The 22,993-nt window shown below is 41.7% G+C and overlaps 1 protein-coding gene across 2 annotated transcripts; it reads right to left on the minus strand.

Moving 5' to 3' along the window:
- Positions 1-7,050: 7,050 nt before the first annotated feature.
- On the minus strand, positions 7,051-21,360 carry lrfn5a (leucine rich repeat and fibronectin type III domain containing 5a). Of its 2 annotated transcripts, XM_072489105.1 has the most exons (4): positions 19,961-21,360; positions 19,745-19,840; positions 10,309-11,719; positions 7,051-9,562 (listed from the first exon to the last, which is right to left on the minus strand). In XM_072489105.1, the coding sequence occupies exons 3-4, from the start codon at positions 11,697-11,699 to the stop codon at positions 8,629-8,631; spliced, it is 2,325 nt and encodes a 774-aa protein (XP_072345206.1). In that variant the 5' UTR covers positions 11,700-11,719; positions 19,745-19,840; positions 19,961-21,360; the 3' UTR covers positions 7,051-8,628. The 2 variants fall into 2 exon arrangements, with proteins under 2 accessions (XP_072345206.1, XP_072345205.1); XM_072489104.1 differs by lacking the exon at positions 19,745-19,840.
- Positions 21,361-22,993: the final 1,633 nt, after the last annotated feature.

Here is a 22,993-nt window from a genome sequence, read left to right on the forward strand (position 1 = left end):
TATCTCTACTGAGTGGGAACCGGAGGCCAGGGAGATTTTTTGATTAACGGGGTGGATGAGGAGAGAACAGTGCCTTATGTGTCAGGGTGTATGAAGCTCTCCGTGCTCCCAGAGTCGATTAGGCAGGACGTCTCGTGCCCGTTGATGAATACGGTCATTGTAGCAGTTGAGGGTGTTCGAGGCCGGGACTGATCCAGGGTCACCGAGGCTAATCGCAGCAGTTGAGAGTTCTCTTCGGGCAGTGCGTGGTCAGCCGAGCTGGGTTCCTAGGGGTTCATCCAAGATGGTGGCTCCCATTGGTCGCACATGGCTGAGGGTGCACAAAATGGCGGCGCCCATCCCTCCAACGTGGCAGCCGCGAACAAGATGGCGGTGCCCGGGGTCCGCACATGGCCCTGGAATATGAAGGTGGTGGCGACCGCTGGCCACACGGGGACCGTGGAGAAGTTTATGGTTGCGGTCCGCATTCGCCGCCGGAGACCACGGCAACCGCACCCTGACATACCCCCACGAAATGGCCCTTTTTGCCGAAGCACTTGCAGGTGGATACACGGGCCGGGCAGCGTAGGCCTATGGGGGGATGGGGGAAGTCTCGGGGCCGGCCGCGGAGGGACTCCACGCTGCCCAGGAGGCTGCCGCGCGGTCGGGAACGAAAGCGTGGGGGCGTTCCTGGAGGCCACGTTCAGAAAGCCTGCAAGGGCCCGTGCCTCCCTGAGACCCAGAGTGTCTTTTTCTAACAGTCGCTGGCGGATTTGTGAGGATAGCATACCTGCCACGAAAGCGTCCCGGGCTAAAAGTTCCATGTGTTCGCTCGCCGAAACTTACGGGCAGCTGCAGCTTCTCCCCAACACCAGGAATGCACGGTAGAATTCTTCCAGCGATTCCCCAGGGGATTGTCGCCTTGTAGCAAGCAGGTGCCGTGCGTAGACCTGGTTTACCGGGCGAATAAACTGTCCTTTTAGCAGCTCTATTGCTGCATCAAAGTCTTCCGCTTCCTCGATGAGGGTGTAAATCTCCGGGCTCAGCCTTGAGTGCAGGATTTGCAGTTTCTGCTCTCCCGTGGGTGTGTTTTCGGCCGTCCCGAGATACCCTTTAAAGCACGCCAGCCAGTGCTTGAAGATTCCCGCTGAGTTTGCCACATGGGGGCTGAGTTGCAGACACTCTGGCTTGATTTGGAGCTCCATCATTTCTTCTTAAAAAAACGAGCTTATTAAATTGATGCACGATCAATGACCACTAAAGCAAGGTTGTAGTCCAACTGAAGGCTTTAATAAGCTAGATGTTTCCCCCAGCAGCTCAGGTACAGAATAAAGGCTGCTGGGGCGGCACGGATTCTTATACCCCGCCTAGCAGGGTGGAGCTACCATACAACCGAACAAATAGAAAGCATACAGTTTCCACCAATGGTGCTTCAGCCTATCAGGTACCGTAATACCTATAATACCACATCCTGCTCAGGAAATGGGGAGCCCTCCATCATTAGCCCCCTTTCCTAATTGGGTGCTGCCTCAAGGTCACCCCCTCGCTGCCCCCATGCTCTGTGTGCTCCATCCCTGCCTCTCAGGATCTTGGCGACAGCCAAGGTAGTCAGGTACACCAACAAAGATGAGAATCTGGCAGGGGAGAAGGCTTGATGTGCTCCTGTGGGAGTACAGAAAGTGCTTTTCCAATGAAACCAGTACATTTCTCATACACTGTGCCTCAGTACTCCTATTGATCTGAAAACAGCCTTCATGAATGAAGTGGTGGCCTCAAATCCTCTGCTGATAGCTTCAGGATCCAAAAGACATTCAGAACCCCAGAGTCAAAGTGGCAAATGTCCAAGCTTCCACTGGAGCCATCAGAGCTGCCATCAGAAACTCATTAATTGCTAGCCCCATTTCCGTGTTAATAAAGCTCAGAACTTACTGCATAGTTGACTGCACGGACAGCATGTTGTGTGGATGTAGAGTTGAGCTCCACAATGCTTCAGGCAAGCAAACACACTTTAAATGCTCATGATGTAGAGCCATCATTTCTCTTCTTTATCTTGGATCCTCAAGATAATCGGCTCTATCCTTTCCAGCAGGCCTGGGAAGTGAGGATAGCCTCTGCTGACATGTGTCCTATCATTGATCCTGCACAGTTGTGTTCATTGTATCTCTCAGTGTATATCACTCAACTCTATCCTCTAGACTACATGCAGTGCCAAACTTTGATCTTATGTGTGCTTGGGAAGGTTAAGTGACACTACATCTTCTGGCAGCCGCCCACCTCGTTCTCTACCCCCATTGTGAACATTACCATCTCAGTCTCTGAAAGGGAAGAGAAAGGCAAGGGTTAATAATTAATGGTAAGGGTCAGTGGAGAGGCTACTTAAATTGTCAACCGTTTTTCATGCATTGCCTGAAGGTGATGTTTCAGAGATAGAAAAAGAGTGCATTAGTCAAAGAAACCTCATGGGTCATTTTCTCGAGCCTCCAGAGCCCCCACTCCTGACATCCAATCTTCGCAATGTTCTCGACCAGAAGCAGAGCTCCCCTTGTGGTCGCCTGCTCGCGCCTGTTGTGTGCCAGCTTCTCCTGCAAGAAAGAAGGGAGACTTTATGCATGTTGTAATCTTTGAAGGATGTTAACATCAGGATAGAATAATATTTCTGGTGTAGCAAAAGATAGCACATGTGTGAGGTGAAATAAGTGAGATGTGGTGCCGAGGTACAGAGTGTGTCTATAGCAGCAGAAGGAGGTGGAGTGAAAAGTGATTGGAGAAGAGTGGTGGGAAGATAGGAAGGTAGGTTTTGTGAGTGCTGAGACCATAGTTAATGCAGGGTTAAATAGGGAGTAATGAACGACATGAGTTGTGGGTCTTACCTCAGTAGCCATTATGAGAACTTTTTGAACATTAAATTTCTTCCTGTATTATTGCTAGGACTTTGGAGCAATGCCGCTGGTGCTGACCTACTCTGCCCCTTCTGCCTACTGTTGCTGGGACGTTGGCTAGGATATCTTCTTGCTGCCACATAGAAAAACTCCCTCTCCCAGCTGGTCTCCTTGCCCAATTCAACCCAGATCTGCGTATGACAAACAGGAAATCCTTGCAATATCTGAAATTAAATGAAAATCGCTTATTGTCACAAGTCGGCTTCAAATGACGTTACTGTGAAAAGCCCCTTGTCGCCACATTCCGGTGCCTGTTCGGGGAGGCTGGTACGGGAATTGAACCGTGCTGCTGGCCTGCCTTGCTCTGCTTTAAAAGCCAGCTCTTTAGCCCTGTGCTAAACCAGCCCCCTTACCTCAGTAATGATGTATCTGTTATGAATGAAACTGATTACAGCCACAATGTACCCTCTTTTAGAGGCTGTTTTTAATTGATGCCAGTGATATATGATTCTCATTCAGTGAACTGCCAACAAACGGCATGAGTAACATTGGCAACCCATTTAATTTATACTAAGCAGGGACAGATACCAATTCAACTTGCCACCCAAATCCACATAAGCACTTGTGCGAACAGACCCTTTTGCTTCCTTTCTGCCATAACAAATTTAGGCCTGAATGTTTCAGTCGTGTCTTGTTTGTTAAAGCTACAAATGTGAAAAGAAAGTGAAACATTGCGGGTGGGATTCTCTGATCCTGAGGCTAAGTGTTGACGCCGTCGGAAAACGCGATAGCGCCAACAGACCCCCAGGAGCAGGGATTCTGAGCCCGTCAGGAGGCCAGCACGGCACTGGAGCGACCCAAGCCGCTCCAGCTCCCGCTACCAGCCTCAAATGTGCACTGCGGGTCTGCGCACGCGCACTGCGCGAAAGCGCGCATGCGCACTGTGACCGGCGCAATTGCGCGCATGCGCGATGGCTTCCTTCTCCGCGCTGGCCCCGACACACTGCGTAGGGCTACAGGGGCCAGCGCGGAGCAAAAGAGGCCCCCAGCCCGAGAGGCCGGCCTGCCAATCGGTAGGCCCCGATTATGGGCCAGGCCCACAGCGGAGCGCCCCCCCCCCCCCCCGCCCCCTGCCCCCCGGGGGTCGCAACCCCCTTCCCCCCACCAGGCTGCCCCCAACAGGATGCACGTTGAGGTCCCGCTGGGTAAGACCATACGTAGATGGCGCTGGCGGGGCTCAGATTTTTTTTGCAGCCACTCGGCCCATCCCGGGCGGAGACTTGCTGGGGGGGGGTGGCCGCGTAGGGCGGCCCCCGACCGGCAGCACGCCGATGGCAGAGACGCTGATTCTCCACTCACTTGAGAATCGGTGAACCGGCATCGGGGCGGGGTCGTGCGATTCGAGCCCGGCCTGGCGATTCTCCGGCCCGCCGTGGGCTGAGAGAATCCCGCCCTGCATGTCTGCGTAAGAAGATGACAGTCTGGAAAATTAAACTTGCCATCCAGTGAAAAGGCCAATACAATGTGGTCAGTTACAAATATGTACAGATGCAACAGGGAGCTCACCTAAATTGTTTTGATGTGTCTAGGTTTCCTGAAAATGACACCAGTGTTCTTTCCAATACTCAGCTGCTGTTCTGTAGGACATTTCAAAATGCATCACAGTTTAGTTAGCATGTGGGGGCATTAGAGAGAGAGAGAGTGCAGCAAAGATTTACAAGAATAGATCCAAGTTGAATTGTTTCAGTAATGTGGAAAGATTGGAGAAATTTTGAGTGTTCTCCTTGCAAAAGCAAACGTTGAGAAGATGGGGAGAAACTGTTCCTATTGGCGAAAGCAGCACGAAGCAGAGGGCAGCAGATTTTAGGTAGTTGGCAAAAGAAGCAATAGTGACATGAGGTAAAGCTTTCGCGAAGCGAGTGGTTCGTGTCTGGAATGCACTGTCTGAGTGTGTGGTGGAGGCAGGGTCAATTGAGGATTTGGAAAGAAAACAAAATGAAGGGCTACGAGGAGAAAGTAGAGAAGCGCCACTCGGTAAATTGCTCCTTCAGAGGGCTCACACTCACAAAATGGGCAAATGGCCTCTTTCTGCACTGTAACCATTCTGTGATCCTTATTCTAGATTTCTCAACTAATGTTGAATAATAGATTTCTTGTTGCTGAGAACTTACGACCTGAACTGAGTTAAGATAATCATAGAATCATAGAACAAAATTTACAGTGCAGAAGGGGGCCATTCGGCCCATCGAGTCTGCACCGGGCTTTGGAAAGAGCACCATACTAAACCCACACATCCACCCTATCCCCACACCTCCACCCTATCTCGTAACCCCACCTAACCGTTTTTGGACACTAAGGGCAATTTATCATGGCAAATCCACCTAACCTGCACATCTTTGGACTGTGGGAGGAAACCGGAGCACCTGGAGGAAACCGACGCAGTCACAGGGAGAACGTGCAGACTCCGCACAGACAGTGACCCAAGCCGGGAATCAAACCTCGGACCCTGGAGCTGTGAAGCAACTGTGCTAACCACTGTGCCACCGTGCTGCCCACAATCAGGAAGTCAATCACAAAACCCAACTCTACAAGGACAGTTTATTACAGTCGGATTGGATAAAACACAGATTTCACGAGAAGCATTTAAAAAAAACCTACCTAAATCCTTTGTTCTGTCAGTCCTAATTTGGGCCAAATGGTCCACAGTTATTCTCCTTGACAAACAATTGACTTGCGATTTTTAATAGCACACTCAGTGGTACAGCTAGTGCATTCATATTCCATCTTTTCATCGTTCATGGTTCAGATCCAGTTCAGACTTTTGGAATAAATACCTATTCCCTCTGGCTGTAAAAATTGTGCACGAGGCAAGTTTTGATCCAGCTCTTAACTGACATGAGATTACAATGCACAACTACCCACAAATTGGCATGAAGGAGGAAGCCTGACTCAAAGATTAGTATAGCTGATATGGAAAATAAGATACATCGCATTGATGTAATAAGATATGGGCGGTAAGGACTTTCTGTGGGTTAAGGAATGCCATTAAGACCAAAATATTATCTGCATTTAGCATCAGTAAACCTACACTGAGGGTGCTTGATGTAAGCAATGACTAAGCAATGCCAAAAATAATGCTCTAATAACATAACAATATTAATTGGAAAATTACATATCAGCTCAAGTGCTTTGCAGACTAGTTTCACAGCTTCTATCAGACAAAGCATTTGGATGAACAAAATAACTTGTTGATCAATTCTTTGTGCGGCAGATATTGTCTATTTCTTTGGCAATTTATCCGATCAAACATTCTGCCTTATCAAAGCTAACATGGCATTTGCTTTTAGTTCTGCTAACTCATTTCTTAGTAACAAAAAAAAATTTTGAACATACAAAATCAAAATTGTGAGTTTTCAAATAATAAGATAGGAATTTGTCATCAGTTTTGATAAATAGTTTACAATATAGCACAGTGAGATGCTTGGATGCAGTAGTGAAGAATGAAGGTTAAACTTAAGCCAGGTGCATGTGAAAGCGGAAGTTTTGTATTTTCGAACTGATTTTCAGTCAGCTTGTTCAGCTGGGAACCTGGAACTCTTATGAAAAATGCAAAAGGAAGGAAAAGCAAATATTCTGATTTTTCTTGTTAATATTCAGCTTGCCATCTGAACCGCAACAACAAAAAGATGTGAGCATTACAGTGAGTGAATTATTTTGGAAAGGATGTCAAAAGTTAGGCTGGTTGAAGTCTTTTCCTTCAAACCTGGGTGGACTTCAATTTCAAAATAAAATAGAAGGACGCATTATTGCATTCACTCAATGTAATGATAGCACATTTCTGAGATTTTACCTCAGAATGATCCACATTCAAATGTTCTTTTTGTCATTGAGCATATAGCATTTAAACCTCAAGCTACATTAACTACTCAAAGGAAAAATAATATATACCCAAATACTGATGAGCCCAATGAAAGCATTTTCTAAAACTACTATGAGACAGACAGCTTTTATAGATTGCTAGTCTCCTAAGCACCCTGTTTGAATCATTAATTCATTTGTTGGACTGGTGGGATCATCAGATCTAGCTAGTTTCAATACACAAGAGTTCTATAAGTAGGATTTCACTGTTCAGCTTAGTCTCTATGTTCTGAAGAGCTTACAAACGCAAAAATTCAGACAGATTACAAACCCATTTAAATATCTAAACTTTATTTTCAAAGAGCGAAACACATAGAAACAGGTTATACTTTGTTAAAATTGAAATGAGTGAATTTGACAGGTCTGGGTAAGCCTTCCTGATAAAATAAAACCAGATTCATTGTTACTCTGCTGCTAGGTTTCAAAAAAACACTGCTTGTAAAATCCTTGGATGGACTGACTCTCTTAAGTGTTTCCATCAGGTTAGGTCAAGCCATGATGTAATGTGTGCTTCACTGTTTTTACAAATTGCATATGTTAAAAGGAGTCTAAAAATGTTTACCAGATAATAGGAGTGAGCACAACACAAGGTTGAAACCTTTGTTAACTGGGTTGGCTAGATGCGGCAGAGGGGCACAGCCAGGATTTCATCAGCTTGCTTCAGATTTTAGATTTCTTGAAAGATGGATAATCATGTTCTCTGATGAGAAATACAATCCCACGCTTGAGGAAAATCTTGGCACAGAGTTTCCAATAATCCTATTGAATTTATCCCAGTAGTTAAATGGCTCAAAACTGTGATCGTGTTTGGCTGTGTTTCAGCTCAGACCACACCAGCCCATTAATCTGAAATGCTGTCTATTCGCTCATTTCTACCAGGTAAATAATGACTTTTAGCAGTTGGGTTCTTCAAATATCACACTACAGCAATGTGCTTTGTTATATTGTCTTTCTATTTTAATGCTTGGCCTGGTCTTAAATTAAATAAATCTGCTTATCAGGTCCTTTTCACATTCTAGTTTATACCACTTTCCTTATGTATTTTTGTGTCAGGATAATTTCCCAAAAATAGCGTTTGAACCAGTTGAAAGCACTTCAGTAGTAGGCCTTAATTCAGCTCCTTTGATTGGCAATATTTTCATTTAATGGCTCCTTTGAGTGGTAGTCAGACTATGAATACTTGATTTAAATGCGAAGATTACATTACCACAACCATTACTTTTTCTGATACAGGACTGGCACCCTTATTATGGAAGTTCAATCATTTTAGATTACTTAGCTGGCAGTATGGAATACCTCTACCAGTCCTGGCTGGGCAACCACAATTTTCAGGCTCTGCCTAATTGCACATATAACAGCTATTCATTGTACTAACACTGGCCGAGTATACTTATTTAATTCTTTATTGTACACAACATAACAACACAAAGTTGTTTTATCTGTACAGCATTTGCCTGAAAACAAAAGGCATTTACCATTGTCACTGAAAAGAAAATTACAGCTCAATTTTTTAAAAATATCAATTTATTAAGTAGTCCATAAATAGGCTTTTTTGTTTCTTTAAGATGCAGGAAACCATATTTCCCTGGTCAAAGGCTTCTGTGAAAAATTTTCACTAATTTATCCCCATACTCCAGAACCAGAAAGCCAATCCTAAAGCAGGATAAGGCACCGGTGCTAAATCGTGCTTTACCTTCATGTCTTTCGGTGCTGCCTGTTGTTTCTATCGAAGAGTTGCGTGCATGAGCCAGTTCCATTACCACCTTGCTGGAAATGCCATCAAACGGAAAGACAAGCATAGAATTCCCAAACTGTTACAAGGCAGTGTTCCTTCACTAACATAGTTAAAATGTCACACGGTGCTTTCCATTATCCACTCAGAACTTGAAAAAGTGGCTTTCCCACTATCAGCATCAGAGTTTTCTAACTGTAATAACATCCCATTCATTGACATGCTCCTTTTTGACCACAGGCTGCTAATCTTTTGTGAGTGAGTATAGCAATGATACTCTGATAAATCTCCATTGAGCGAATATCTCCGCTTAGCTCTGCTCGTTTCTGTTGGCAGAGTAAGGTATTTAATGGACTTCGATTGTGCTCGTCTAAAAGTGGGAGTCTCTTTCAGAGAAACTGGAGCACAAGGGGTCTTCTGTAAAATTGCAGTATTTTCCCTTTTCTTTTTGGATGACTCGACATTGGTGAAAGCTTCCATTGGTCTTTCGACATTTGACTTTGGCCCAGCCTTTCTTTTCAACTTTAGAGACGCAGTAACACCTGTAGTCCAGTCAGGTGGCACGATGGAGGTAGTGGTAGCACAGTCCTGGCTCACGTCAGAATCCGACAACTGTGGTTTGGGATCTTTATGATACTGTGTGTTCTCTTCTTGTCCCATGATGACTTTAGAATTTGAGTGTGCTAATATTCCGCTGCACATTTGTAAATGACCTCCATTTGTCTGCGAATAGACATTGCTGACCTTTGTTATCTTGTGTGGGTCATTATTGTTGCATACCTTGTATCGAATCATGAGTATGATAATGAAGACCAACACAGAGGCCACGATAATTCCACCGATTATAATTATCATGGTTCCTCCCAGAAACTGAGATGGCATAAAATGGCAGCGAACGTAATCCTGGTCCGTGGTAAACTGTATGCAGCCAACAACCCTGGTAGCTGTGAGGGAGGTGATACCATCATCGTAGATTGCTAAGACACATAAGTCATACTGTGTTCCTGCAGCCAGGTTAGTAACAAGGAAACTTTTGCTTGTGGAAGGAATCATTCTGAGAGACAATATTTGGACGTCATTAGTGGACCTTTAAACATTCATTCTCGTTAATTAGCAAAAAGAACTAAATTTTTGTTACTATAATTGAAAGCTTAAAGCCATACACATTTGGAGGTGCCTTGGGGGGGAAATAACCACACTTAGCTGTGGGTATAGCTGCATCTTTCATACTATAAAAACCCAAATAAAAACTGATTGTTAGACTTACAAATCACATTACCGGAATGCTGATTTTTTTAAAAAGCATTTGAAGTTGAAAGGGAAATTTTAAAATAATTACCCAGGGCAAAAATAAAAATGATCTTTAAATCTAATAAGAGCAAACTACAAAGCAAATGGATCAATTACTGAAGAAGTCATTATCTGATTGATTTTGGATGTCTTAATTTGAAGTGTTTTTTGCAGCTTTTTTTAAGTGTCATCGCACAATATCCAACCTTTCGCAGGCAGACATGAACTGTGATGTGCCAGCATGCACAGAATAAAGTAAGATTACAGCACAGGATTAAGGATCAGTATGGCATTATAAGAGCTTTACACTTGCTTGTTTATTACCATGCAAAGGAAAGCATTGCATTAATAATTGACCATGTCCGTCCAAAACTCACATGAAGCTGTAATGTGACAGTGGTTTCACCGCTGTTAATGCACCATAATTAAAAAAATGCATAAACAAAATCAATATATGGCCAACTGATTAAGTACTAAACTAGTGTGCAAATAACAAGTGAAAGAGCTTACCTGTAAACAAGCGAGTCATCATAAGAACCATTATACTGAATCTGGAACATACGAATGCCAGGGATATTATGTTGCAAATTAAATTTAATAAGTGCAGAAGATGATGATGTTTCAGCAACTGCCACCCTTTTTTCTGGTTTGGTCTTGGTGTCACTAACACTATTGCTAGTGTTTGAACCAGATTTAGTAGAAGTAGAAATGTCTGATGAGCCAGGATCGGATTCGTGAATGTTGTTTGTGCTGTTGACTAAATGCGGGAGTTTGATTATATGAAGTTCCACCACTGCAGTGGTTTCTCCAGCAGCATTTGAAGCAATGCAGGTGAAAGTGCCTGTATCTTTGACAGTAGTTATGAGGATGTCTAATGTTCCATTATTATACAAAGCTGTCCGCGATGAGTTTGAAATGAGCTTGCCTTCAGGTGAGGTCCAGTGGATGGAAGGGTCTGGGTCCCCAATGGCCTTGCACTTCAGCGTAGCACGTTGACCTTCTAAAACTCTGAGCTCATGTGTATAGCGAGTAATCAGTGGTTGATCACAGATAAACTCTTCTTCCGGAATCGACCAAAAGTATCGGCCTGTTAGATGTGGAGGTGAGGCACAGGTCTCCAAATCATCATCTCTTGAGAGACGGCGCAGCCAGAGTAACTCACAGTTGCAATGCAAGGGATTCCCTCCAAAACTTAATGTAAAACTTGGTGGGTTCAAGAGTCCCGAGTAGGTTAGTACCTGAGCTCTAGTGAATAATGGATCAGGTGGCAGCTTCCGCAATTTATTGGATGTCATATCCAATCGAGTCAACTTGTGAAGATGAGAGAAGGTTCCCTCGTCAATTTGTTCAATCATGTTATGGTCCATGCTGAATGTATGCAAGTTGACCATCTTCTGAACTGCCTCCCAAGGAATAGATTTTAAATTATTGTAGGATACATCCAACTCTTCAAGGGACAGTAAAATATCATTAAAAGCTTCAGAGGAAATGTCAAGGAGTTGATTGTTATTGACTACTAAATGGTGAAGGTTTGAAAGTCCACTAAATATGTCATTTGTTATCTGGGTTAGTCTGTTGCTGTTCAAATGTAAGGCCCTCAGATTGCGCAGGTCTGCAAATGCTTGTGGTGCAACATAATTGATTGTATTCCTTGACAATGTAAGGTCAACCAGGCTGGTCATGTTAGCAAAGTCTCTTCTTTTAATGATTGTAATGAAATTATCCCCTAAACGCAGCTCCACTGTCCTTCTGTCAATGTTCGATGGGACAAAGAGAAGTCCTTTTTTGGCACAAAGAGTTGCAAGGTTTGGAGACAGATTCTGACAGACACAACGCTTGGGACAGACCTGGGCCTTCACTGTCATACCAATTAACAGCAGATAAAAAAGAAGTTTTTCCATTGTAAATCAGGTTAATTAGCCTGGAATGAAAACAGAATGTTTAGAAGATAAATGGAGGAAACAATAACCATTCACTCATTATGAACACTTTAGTCCACTTGTTCTAAAGCATTTTCAAAAGCAAAGACAATTAAAGGGATTGGTCTGAATAATTCTCAGTGCATTGCATTGATTTTTAAAAGTAATATTGAGCAGTATGATGGTGCAGTAGGTTGATGTACCATTCCACTGGGTAACGGACAAACCAAAGATAGGTTTGCTTCTGAATACTCTATATGGTGGGTCTGCAGATTTGGTTGAGAGATGCTGATAAAAACTATTTATGCATGAAGGAAAATTAGAAAGCAAAGCACCCTTTCCTGCTTCTGTACACCCTCTAATTGTGGGATCAGTATCATTTTTTAACAGGAACCTCGAAGTAGATCAACCACACCATCTGGCAGTCAATTAGTACTGCAAGATGTAAAATGTAAAGGGAATTTGGTCAAGTAAGTGTCTTAAAGTGGGATGATAATGTGAAAAGTTTAAAAAGTACAGAGCATTGTTCATAACATAATGCAATATTGATTAGATCTGCACATTCAGATACCATGCAACAGAGAAATCTTTTCAGTTATTAAGCACACTTTCTGAAAAACATATCGCAACTGAGAGCCCTTAAGGACAAATTTGGGTTCTGTGAAGTCAACACAATTTAAGTTGCTTATAAAAACTAACAGTAAATTGGAAATGTGATGCACTCCACTGAAAAATAATTTATTCCTTGTCGCAATTTTTATCTCTAAAATGCAATTTAAAAATGCGATAATGATAGCAATCTGAATGGTAAGCAAAATATTAAGTGCACACTAGCAAATCTCTCATAGCATTGCTCATAGTGTGTTGGAGGTTTCGTGAGAATACGATTGTTATCAGGGTAATGAAAACAGAAAATGCTGGAAAAGCTCAGCTGGTCTGGCAGTATCTGTGGAGAGAGAAACAGAGAGTTGAAGTTTTGAGTCTGTACGACTTCTTCAGGAATTTATCAACATTCAGTCATGAGAGCTGGGGCTCTGACAAAAGGTCTGGGTATACACTGTAGAGAGGATACTGGGATCACTTCAGCAAGTTCTAGCTTCTGAAATCCCAGGAAGAACATCTGAGTGTCTCAGAGAATAAAATCCCAGGAACCAGCATCTTTAAGGGTTAACCCCTGAATGAATGGCACCAGAAATAAAGTCTTGAGAATTTTGAGGATTTCCAAGCTCTGAGAAGGGATGGAAGTTGTGGATTCAACTTGAGCCAGGAAGTGGTCTTCAGAGAATTTAGGGTAAAAACAGGCAGAACTTAGGGTTGCTGGTATTCAAAAATACTGGGGCCAGGGTCACGAAGGTGGTACCCAAGAAACCCTTAGCTCCTTTTGGAGCATGAGGCCTGAATTCCCCCTCCCTTCCCTATCACTGCAGCCTCGCCTTCACTCTTAATTCATCATCAACCTCTCTTGCACCTTCAGCCATCTCATCCAACTGCTCCCTCTCCATTTTCAAGCAGTTCCTGTTTTTGTGTTTTGCCGCAAAGCATCTAGTTCACTGGTGAGTTTGATGATTCATATAACCTTAAACAAACATAAATTTCCATAAAGAAACATAAATGATCTCATGAAATATTCAAACATGCATTGTTTATGCAGTTTCCTAGTCGTTAATTTATAAAAATCACTCCAGCTGTAAAATGGTTAGAAGATAAAGATTTTTTGACTGAGGAAAAGAAAATGTGTTCCCAATAAACAATTTTTTGTGAGAATTAAAATGGAGTAAAAGGAAACCAGAGCTGTTTGCAACTCTATTAAATCGCAGCCTGGTTGAGAATGTCATGATAGAAAAGCTGTTAATATTTTGGATGAAAATTGCTCAAAATAAATGTTTGAGAAATTAAATTCTCAGTTGTTTTAAAATCTCAAATGCAGAGAAACTGATTAACCCTTTAGAGAATAATTTGAAAATTCTTTCTGTTTGAATCAATAATGTGCTTGGGACATTCTGCAACCTGCACATGCTCAAAATGGACAGATAAGGATAAAATCTCCATCCAACTGTCTGAGATTACTGAAATAAAGTCAGACATTTTGTCTTTAAAATTATCTTTCACAATTTAGTTAGTCCCTCAACAAAGCATGATGTAAAATTCATTTGTTTAGATAGAATGTTTCTCATTATGACTGTTATAAGAATTGCCATTATAAATGATGGATAGGCAGTTCAATGTCAGATGTTAACATGAGAGTAAGACTGAAAAACTTGACCCAGGAAGCAAGGGCTGCGGGCCGGTAAGATTATGTTATATGCAAGATGATTAATAACATATAAATTGCAAATGATGCAGCAAATGAAAAATAGTATCGTCAGTTCACAAAGATTATCTGCTGATTATCTTAAAGGAAATATATTTAGCGCGTACCAGAAAATGGAATGTTTATTGTTACTTCTCATAAACAATTTCGCAAAAGACTGTAAATCATTTATACCTGCGTCCTCCATTTTGCAGAATTCTGCATTTCAGAAAGGAGGTGTTACTGATTTGGGCGCTAATTTCTAATTATTGCTCTGAGGTAGAAAATGTTAAATGGAAAATGGATGGCTAGATTTAATGTAATTTTAGGCCTTAATATCATTAAGAGCTTCAGATAGTGTAATTAAAAGTCTCCAGTTTAACAAATAGCCTCATTCATAGCTGCAGAAGAATTATAATGGCAATCATTCTAAATGACAGAAGTGTAGGTAAGACACAGACACAATACTGTATTAATATTCATTATAGTCAACTACTTTCCCCAGCATTCCAACTAGTAATGTGATTATTTCAAACATTTTTGAAGCAGCCACAGTAGAGTCAAAATTCCACTGTGTGGCTGCTTAGTAGCAACATCGGGGACAACAACTACAATGAATTAAATTACTGAACTTGCAGAAAGATAAAACCGAGGAAAACAATTGTCAGAAAGTCTCAATCCTGTTCCAAACAATTCTTATCAATTTATCTGTAGTTCCAATCTTTGTATTAAGCTGTCTGTCCTATTGTCATGTCGCATTTTTATTATTGTTTAAATCAAGCTCACACTTTTAAAGGTCGGTTATTATAATATAAAAGACAATTACCAACTTAAATGGAAGATCAATCAAATTCAGGTTTTGATCAATTAAATTCATGATCATCTACCAGTTACTGGCTAGCAATGCCATTGACATATTGCTGTGGTATGCACTACAATCTGGGTAATTCTAAGCATTAATCACAGATATGTTTTGTACGATTCGACAATGTCATGTATTTTGGATTTGCTACATCCATTGGGGCTGCAAGTCCATATCTGTAAAATGAAATTGTTGAGTAAACTACATTTATTTATTAGGTTTCCTGTTCACTATATTTTACAAAGGTAGAAATGTCCGATGAGAATGTAATTGCAAAAGGGTGGATTGTTATGCTAAATTAAATTACCTGAGAAACATTGGGTCAGGGGAGAAAAATATCACTCACATCAAATATGTTGCCACTATATGAAAGCTTCCTTCCGGTCCATAATCGTTCTACTTAAGAGATTCTCACACTGATATGCTAAACAGAATGCTTATCTGAAATATTGAGCCTCTTGTCTTTTCCACTTGGAAATATGAAAATGGACATTCACAGCATTTAAATGGACAGTGATTTCCCAACCTGAATTATCCAGGCAGTCAAATTCAGACGTCCATGCAAAAGAATCTGCAATGATCCAACTCATGGTTCTCTGGTGTTGTTTAGGCTTTTGATCCTAGAAAACACTTTACAAAATATTGTTTTCTGACTGAATCAATCTGAAATGGAACAAGATACCCAATTTGGATCATTTAGATTCAGAGTTTTTTAACCGCAAAGTAACTTGTGACTGGCATGAAGACTAATATTTTATGAGTTCTCTCTTCTGTCTATGTACATGACCAATTGGCAGTTTTGCTGGTCAAAATTTAGCAGTGCTCCATTTTTCTAAGATCTTGGTTGCCAACGTCTGGCATTTGTTGAAATAAATATACTGTAGTTTCTGGGGGGGGGCGGGGGGGTTGGGGGGGGGGGGGTGGTTTCCTTGACTGAATACGATTTCTAATGTCTGTAACTAGCGATCAACATTTTTGTGATCTTTATTTAAATGTATCCAAATCCCTATTTTTGACTGAGGCTTTCTTTTGCACAGACTTTCATTATTTTAAAAGTTCGAAGACAGAGCAGTAATGGCTAATTACTTAAAAATAATTTGCATATGAATGTTTCTATTATTTAAGAGTTACCATTGTTTAGCAAGGTAACTTTACAAGATGAAAACTCCACAAAAGAAAATGTGAGCTCTGCTTTGGTGGCAGCAATAGATTTCTGCACGGTTGTTAGAATCCAGCTTATTTTGTTAAAATTTTCAAGGCTACATATTTCACGTACTTTATGATTATAAATGCCATATGCCACCAGCATACTGGATCTTGCTCATTGTCTCCCCTCCACCTCTTTGAAATGGATTTTGTGTAGGTCACATCGATAGATTGCATTGACAATTATTTCCTATGTGGTACTTTGCATGCCAAGGGCCAAGGCTTGTGGGATATTAAATCAGGTTTCAATTCAGCTTGTCTTTTCTTATTTGTTGAATTGAACTTGAGGCTATAACCAACCAAAACAGCTGATAGTTCAGTGAAAATGATTATATTTTCCATTTAATGGTGTTAAAAAAAAAACTCGTGCCAGATATTTTATATGTATTTTAGAATTGCCTTGGGTAATTTAACCATACATGCGTTTAAATGTATTTGAACTTCGGAAAATGTAAACATGTATTACAGTAAGCTTCCATGCAGGGTTACCAATCATGGGCTTTTGGAACATTCCAGAGATTATTTAAAGAATTGTCCCTGAATCAGCCTCGGGACAAAAGAGAAATCGACTGACTGAATGACAGTAGTGAGAAAAGGAAAATGAAGAAAATATAAATGGGCAGAAAGAGAATTTACACAATAATGATATCTAGAAAGAAGAAGAGGAAGAACAAAAGACAGTTGGAAACCTGCAAAATCCGAATGGATTGAAAGTAGCAAAAAAATAAACAATGAGAGAATAGAAATAGAAAACAAGATCGGAGAGAGATAGAGAGGAAGGCGAAGTAGGAAGGAAGGAGAAAGAGAAGGAAAAGTGGTTTGTAAAGCAATAAATATTTTGAAAACAAATAAGTGAGGTTAAAATGCAGAAACATTTCAAAGGATTAGTAACTGGCGATAGAACAAAAATGAATGAATGTGAATTAGCTTTCAGCTATGGTCAATGTGTCTTTAGGAATCCAGGCACCAAGGGGTTCACAGCTATTGATAATGTTGGGCATTTGAGACTTTTATAGTAACAGGATATTTACATCACTAAGACGCTATGATAACACTGCACCAGTCTTCCAGAATTCCAGTGACCTGCATTCAGTTGCCAATTGACTGCACAGCTATATATAAAAGCTTACCCCAACCATAACTGCTAAGTAGGTTTGTTTCTCATTCAGCATTTTAATTATGATCAGGTTCCTTCAAGTTCTGGCTTGACACTGATTTGGAGCAACGTCCCATGATATTGTACTGTAGAAGGGAGAATGGAACTGGGAAAAATTGTTGGAATGGCATCAGACGGTCAGCACAACAAATGCCTTCAAGTGCAATGACCTATTGTCTTAGAATCATTCATGCTATGGTAAATTCAGAAGAACCAGCTGGTGAAGCTGCAGCCAGGAGAACACGTAGTTTAATTGTAGCACTCCCTCTCCATTTGTGAATGCAGGTTGCAAAATGTTTGATAAGCAGTTGTTTGTATTAGCTGTTTGTGCAGTGACAGAATATATGCATATGACACTAAAGGGTAAGGTCTGCAAATATTGCCTGCTCAAGTTCACATTTTTGTTGAGATTTAATTTTTTTCCCCCTCCAATAATGTTTTATGCTGCAGTAACTAGATGGGTGCAGCTGATGTATTCCATTAATTTAGCATTTTTGCTGGCAATTTGGTAATCCAGACCAGGCTGTCATTTTGCTCAATGACAGAGCTTGTTTTAAATAGCATTAGCCACAGAAAGGCCAGAATGATTCATATTGCATTGTCCTTGGACATAACATGTAACAAAAGGACTAATAATATTCAAAAGATCACAACTGTAAAGGACACTGGTTAGTCCAGACTGATGCCTATTCATTAACTAGTGAATCTGTGGCCACGACAAGGTGATCCGACACACTGGGTTGAATAATATCAATATTAGTTTTGTTGCACTTTCAAACGATACTGCTGTTTGTGCCTTTTGGATTAATTTACACGAATAAGCCACAAACGTATTGCCAATCTGAGCACTGATGTCCAATAGAATAGATAAACTGTCATCTTTGAAGTTTCCTGCAGTAATAGTCTTGTCTCATTCTAGCCTCCTGAGTTATTCAGCTGACAGGGATGTCACTGCCTCTTTCTATTGCCGAAGAGGAGGCATAACTTGAATTCTAGCACCACCAGGCAGCAAAGTCCAAGCTGCAGTTTTGCCATGAATTGTTAATGTCAATGAGACAAGATGCTGAAATGCAGCAATTAAGTATTGACATCAAAGGCCGATGAGTCCTTAACCAACTGTTCAAAATTAAATGTCAACGTGAGCCATTTTTGGTCTGTTTCGTTGGGTTGAAAATATTTTATCTTATCACCTCAGATCTTTCGTGAGAAAAGAGCTATTTTCTTAAAAGGATTGCGTCTACACAATGTTGGTCATCAGTGCCAAATGAGCATTAGAGCTTTGAATAATTCAGTTGTTACAATATGACATTTATCATTTATGAGGCAAGTCTAGAGCAGTTGATCTTGTTAACCTCTGCAAGCATTGCTGGACCATATTCGTAAAGATCATAAACTGGGGCACAGAAGAAGGGGTAAATTAACAGACAATACCGTGCCTCAAAAGCCTCCAACATCTTGGTCATCACCCCACTCTTCCAAGCAACCAGCAATTCGGTAATGTATTGGGGAGGGGGATATATCAGAAATCAGGAGGGTTTGGTAAGCAAAATGAATAGCCTTGACACAATGCGGCCATCTAATACTTCTGCCTATAAGGATTTACTCCTTGCTGACATGAGAATAATTATTAATTCACAGGGGACCCGCGTGACAAAGGGATACATCATTATCCGAAAAATCGCTTAAGGTGGGGGGGGGGGGGGGAGGTACAGTCATAAACACGATGCTTTTCTGATAAGAGAAACTTGGTCCATATTTTGAACTGAAATGTCAATCCTCTCGTCTTTTTTTTTAAAAATAAAGTGACTGGGACCCGGGGCTGCACACAAGTGTGTTCCCCCGGGTCTCTCTTTCTAATATCAGTGTAGCAGACGCATGTCCCAAATAACACCGGACCTCAGCAGAATTGCAGTACGGTAAACGACAGCTGTTTTTTTTTCAACCTCGTTCTACCAGCGAGATGTCTAGGGGACTCTTACCTTCGGGTATTGTCATATAATTGCACTGCAGACTTAGTTTTTTTTTTTGCAGCCTTGAAAATAAGATCCCCCCCACCCCCTCCATGGCATAGTTAATTTACTTAATTCACTGATAACGTTCAGTCTCCGCAGGCCACTTGCTGACACCAACTGGAGGTGTGTGTGTTTGGTGGGGGGGACATAATTAAGTATTTATAAATTGGGTCGATTTATACAGACTGTTTCTGTGTGTGTGTGTGGGGGGGGGGGGGGGAGGTGATGTCTCGATACAAGGGGGGGGGGGAACATGTTTTTTCTAGGGGGGAACATGTTTGCAAATTCTTCAGTGCAAAGAGTCAGTAAAAGCTGATCTGTCGAGCGTAGCGTCTCAATGACATTTCCCTATCGCAGCCTGCGGAATTCAGCTCGTCGATTTCAGCGTGCTCAGTTTCAGTCCTTTAACAGTCATAGATGTGCTCGGAAAGCACTGTACGCCGCATTTCGTCCCAATAACTCCCCCACCCCCGGGCTAGCATCCGGAAGGCTGCAACTGACCTTGCAAACAGTACCAGTAATCAAGTTAATCAATCTTTACGGTGGATCTTCCCTTGCGATTGCAGCATGGACACGGTGGCCATTGGACACTGAACACTGAAACACAGCAACAAAACACAAACAAGCACGATTCACTGCTCAATGAACCCCGAATGAGGAGGAATAAAATTAAACGTCTCAACCGATGTGGCCAAAATGCCGAAATCAAAGAGTTACCTTTAAGGTCGAACATCAGCCCTGCCCAGTTAGCTCAGGATCAGGGTAAGTGTGTCTTCTCACTCATCATCATCTCTCTCATCTGCTCGAGTCGCTGTTAAAACCTACACAATCTGCACGGTGTGCTTTTCCTTGCTCCAAACAGGGGCCATCTCTTAAAGCCACCGAATCAACAGACCCGAGCAAAATGCCATCCGTGCGCAGAGAAGCACCTTCAAATCAGAGGTTTGCGCAAATCCTCGCAGTTAAACTTCAAGCCCCACATTTCCCGGGGCGTCGCGAACTGCGGAGATGTTCCCTCCGTCCATTCAGCGCCGAAGTGGCTCTCCCGCTTTCGAGAAGAGTGGGAGCCGAGAGGAGCTTTCGCTCTGCATCAAGCGAGAGAGAGGGAGAGAGAAAAAAAAACCTGCTCTATGAGCTGAGCAAACGTCTCTGCAGTGAGAGCGACCAAAGTGGCTGAGATGGGAAAGTCAGATCAGATCTCAGCAGGCAGAATTGCACCGTTGCACCTCGTACTACCCCAGCGCAGCCTCCACGCTGAGTTAATCCTCAGAGTGATCGAGTGCCACATTATCTCGCCCTCCTGTCTCACGTACGGATGGACTTCAATGGAAGCTCCCGGGCCAGTCTCGCTTTGTCAGGAGGACCGCTGACCAACAGAGCGTCAAATCTAATCTAATTCTAATTGTGTGCAAACAAACAAACGCACCAACAAAAAAAACCCTAAATACACGCCTCGGACGCACGTACACCATGTCACACTCCTCCTGTGCTATCAAAGAGGCAGCAGAGACAGGGCTTTGCACCACTTGATGGTGGCATCCCATCAAGTTCGCTGCTCGGGTGGGTTCCTTCTTGAGCAGCGAGCACAACCCCTAAATGGTCAGGAGGCGGAGAGAACAGAGGAATCGTTCAGACTGCTTCTGTCTGCTGCGTGTCACTCAGGGAAACTTGTTTAAGAAGTGCTGTCTAGCTCAGTTGCTTTTCAGATTCCGTGGAGCAAAAAAAAAACCACAACAAAACATGGGATGTTGTTGTCCGGGGAAGATCAGCCAAGACCAAAGTCACAGTGGGGAATGTCATACAATTTTTAAAAAAAGGTCACGTATTCAAATTGCCAAGTCTCCCTTTTGAGAGAAAAAGGAATTCTGCTGAGAGATTTCTCACCCTGTGAGTGACAGAGGAACACAGCCTTCGCGGGGGGGAACAGGTCGCCGCTCCTTTAATTAACTTGAGGGAGCGAGGTCTTTTGGAACATCTTTTCTACTCACTTCAGTGTTCTCTATTTTTCTCGAACGATTTGACAGTTTACACACATTTGAGAGGCTAGGCTGTATGGACACTCCTGCTTTCCTATTGAAAAGACTTGGGTCCAGATATGATTAAAAGGAATAACATTCTGAAAGAAGATAGAAGATATCATAGGCTGCTTTCCACATCCATAACATTCTTTGTGTGAGGCCACTTGAACAACCTTCAATTGCAACAGAGAACAAGGAGGAGTCGGCCTCGAAGTCTCGAGCTGGCCGCATCATAATGCTTCCTTCCTGAAAAAAGGATTTATGTCACCATAACTTGCTTTTCTTCCCCTTGGCCCTGCATGAGCGCAGTGTGTGCTTTCTGATCGAGAAAGCAGTACTTCCTAACGTGGCCTCATTTTAAAATCCCTTGTCTCTGTCATTTGGAGATTAATTAGAATTACCTGAAAGGCTAATTTGGTTCAGTGAACAGAAATGGACAGCGAGACATTAGGTTATTCTAATTTTAGCTCAGTATTGTTTTAATATTTGAAAATAGCGCTGAAATATCAATCTTGGCTGTAATGATTTTACATTGGTATGGATGTTTCTACGGATGCTTACTCTGGACTGTGCCTCAGATTGTATTGTTACGGGATTGTTTCAGTCTTAATGAATGTGTTTTGCAGTGGCAACCTGACCAACTGCTTTCATGCAAATAAAATCATGCTTAGTACCCGGGAATGACATGACACATCTGAGGAGCTAATCTATTTGCCCAGTGCTTCACCATGCATTGAAACAGGTTTACAGTTCTTCGCTGATTCTGCAAGAAGTCTCATTGCTTCTTCGTTTACTTTGTGGTTTTTTTCTAAATAGCTAACCGATCTGAACTACCGTATAAATATTTAATCTACTAGGTCTGCAAATTGCTATTACCTCTTTGGAAGAACTGGCTATTACATTACAGTGTAACAAAACACTTATGGTATGAATTCATGTTGCTGCGAAGGTTTGGCATGCACTTTCTGTCAGCAACTTACAGCATATTTAACTAAATTAATGATTTTAAAATGTTCCATTTATTTTCTGCACTGTACCTTGTATCAGTGAGATTGCTGGCCTAGATTTTCAGGACAGAAAGAAGTCGACGTTCAGATTAAAATTATACGATTCTACGTGCCCAATCTTTTATTTTTGCTAATAACGCATGTTTATATCATTAAGATACATGTATTTTGCACAAGCCTTAAGGGAGACTAACATAACCGGAATGATTTTTAATGCAAAAGTATTCAAATGATCCTTACCCAAATCATACATTTTCAATTTCTTGATTTTCATTTTTATTAATGTTCATTTGAAAAAAATGATTTTTTTTTTTAAATAGAAAACTTATGTGTTGCACACCCTGCCATTGTTACTATATTTATATTTCTGAAACATGGTAAGTGTTAGGAGCTAAAGATATTTTTAAAAATAGATAATAAAATAAATTATCTCAGGTTCGGCAGCCCAACCCCCGGATCAGGGCTTCTTTCACCCACCAGCCTTTGAATGCACAATAAGATGTTGAAAACTGCATTCTTTAGCTGGTAAGAAGGGGGAGCTGTTGCATCATATTAAAACACTTTGGGAGTTCCATGTTGCATGAAAACCACGATACTTTGTCTTCGACCAATAATGCAATGTAATTTTCAGAAACATTGGTGATTGAGGCAAATTATTACTTGGGTTTTGAATAATAGAACTATAAACCATTCAATGGCTGATATCAGTAAATATTACATGAACC

This window comes from Scyliorhinus torazame, chromosome 2, assembly GCF_047496885.1.
Source record: "Scyliorhinus torazame isolate Kashiwa2021f chromosome 2, sScyTor2.1, whole genome shotgun sequence".
Lineage (NCBI taxonomy): Eukaryota > Metazoa > Chordata > Chondrichthyes > Carcharhiniformes > Scyliorhinidae > Scyliorhinus > Scyliorhinus torazame.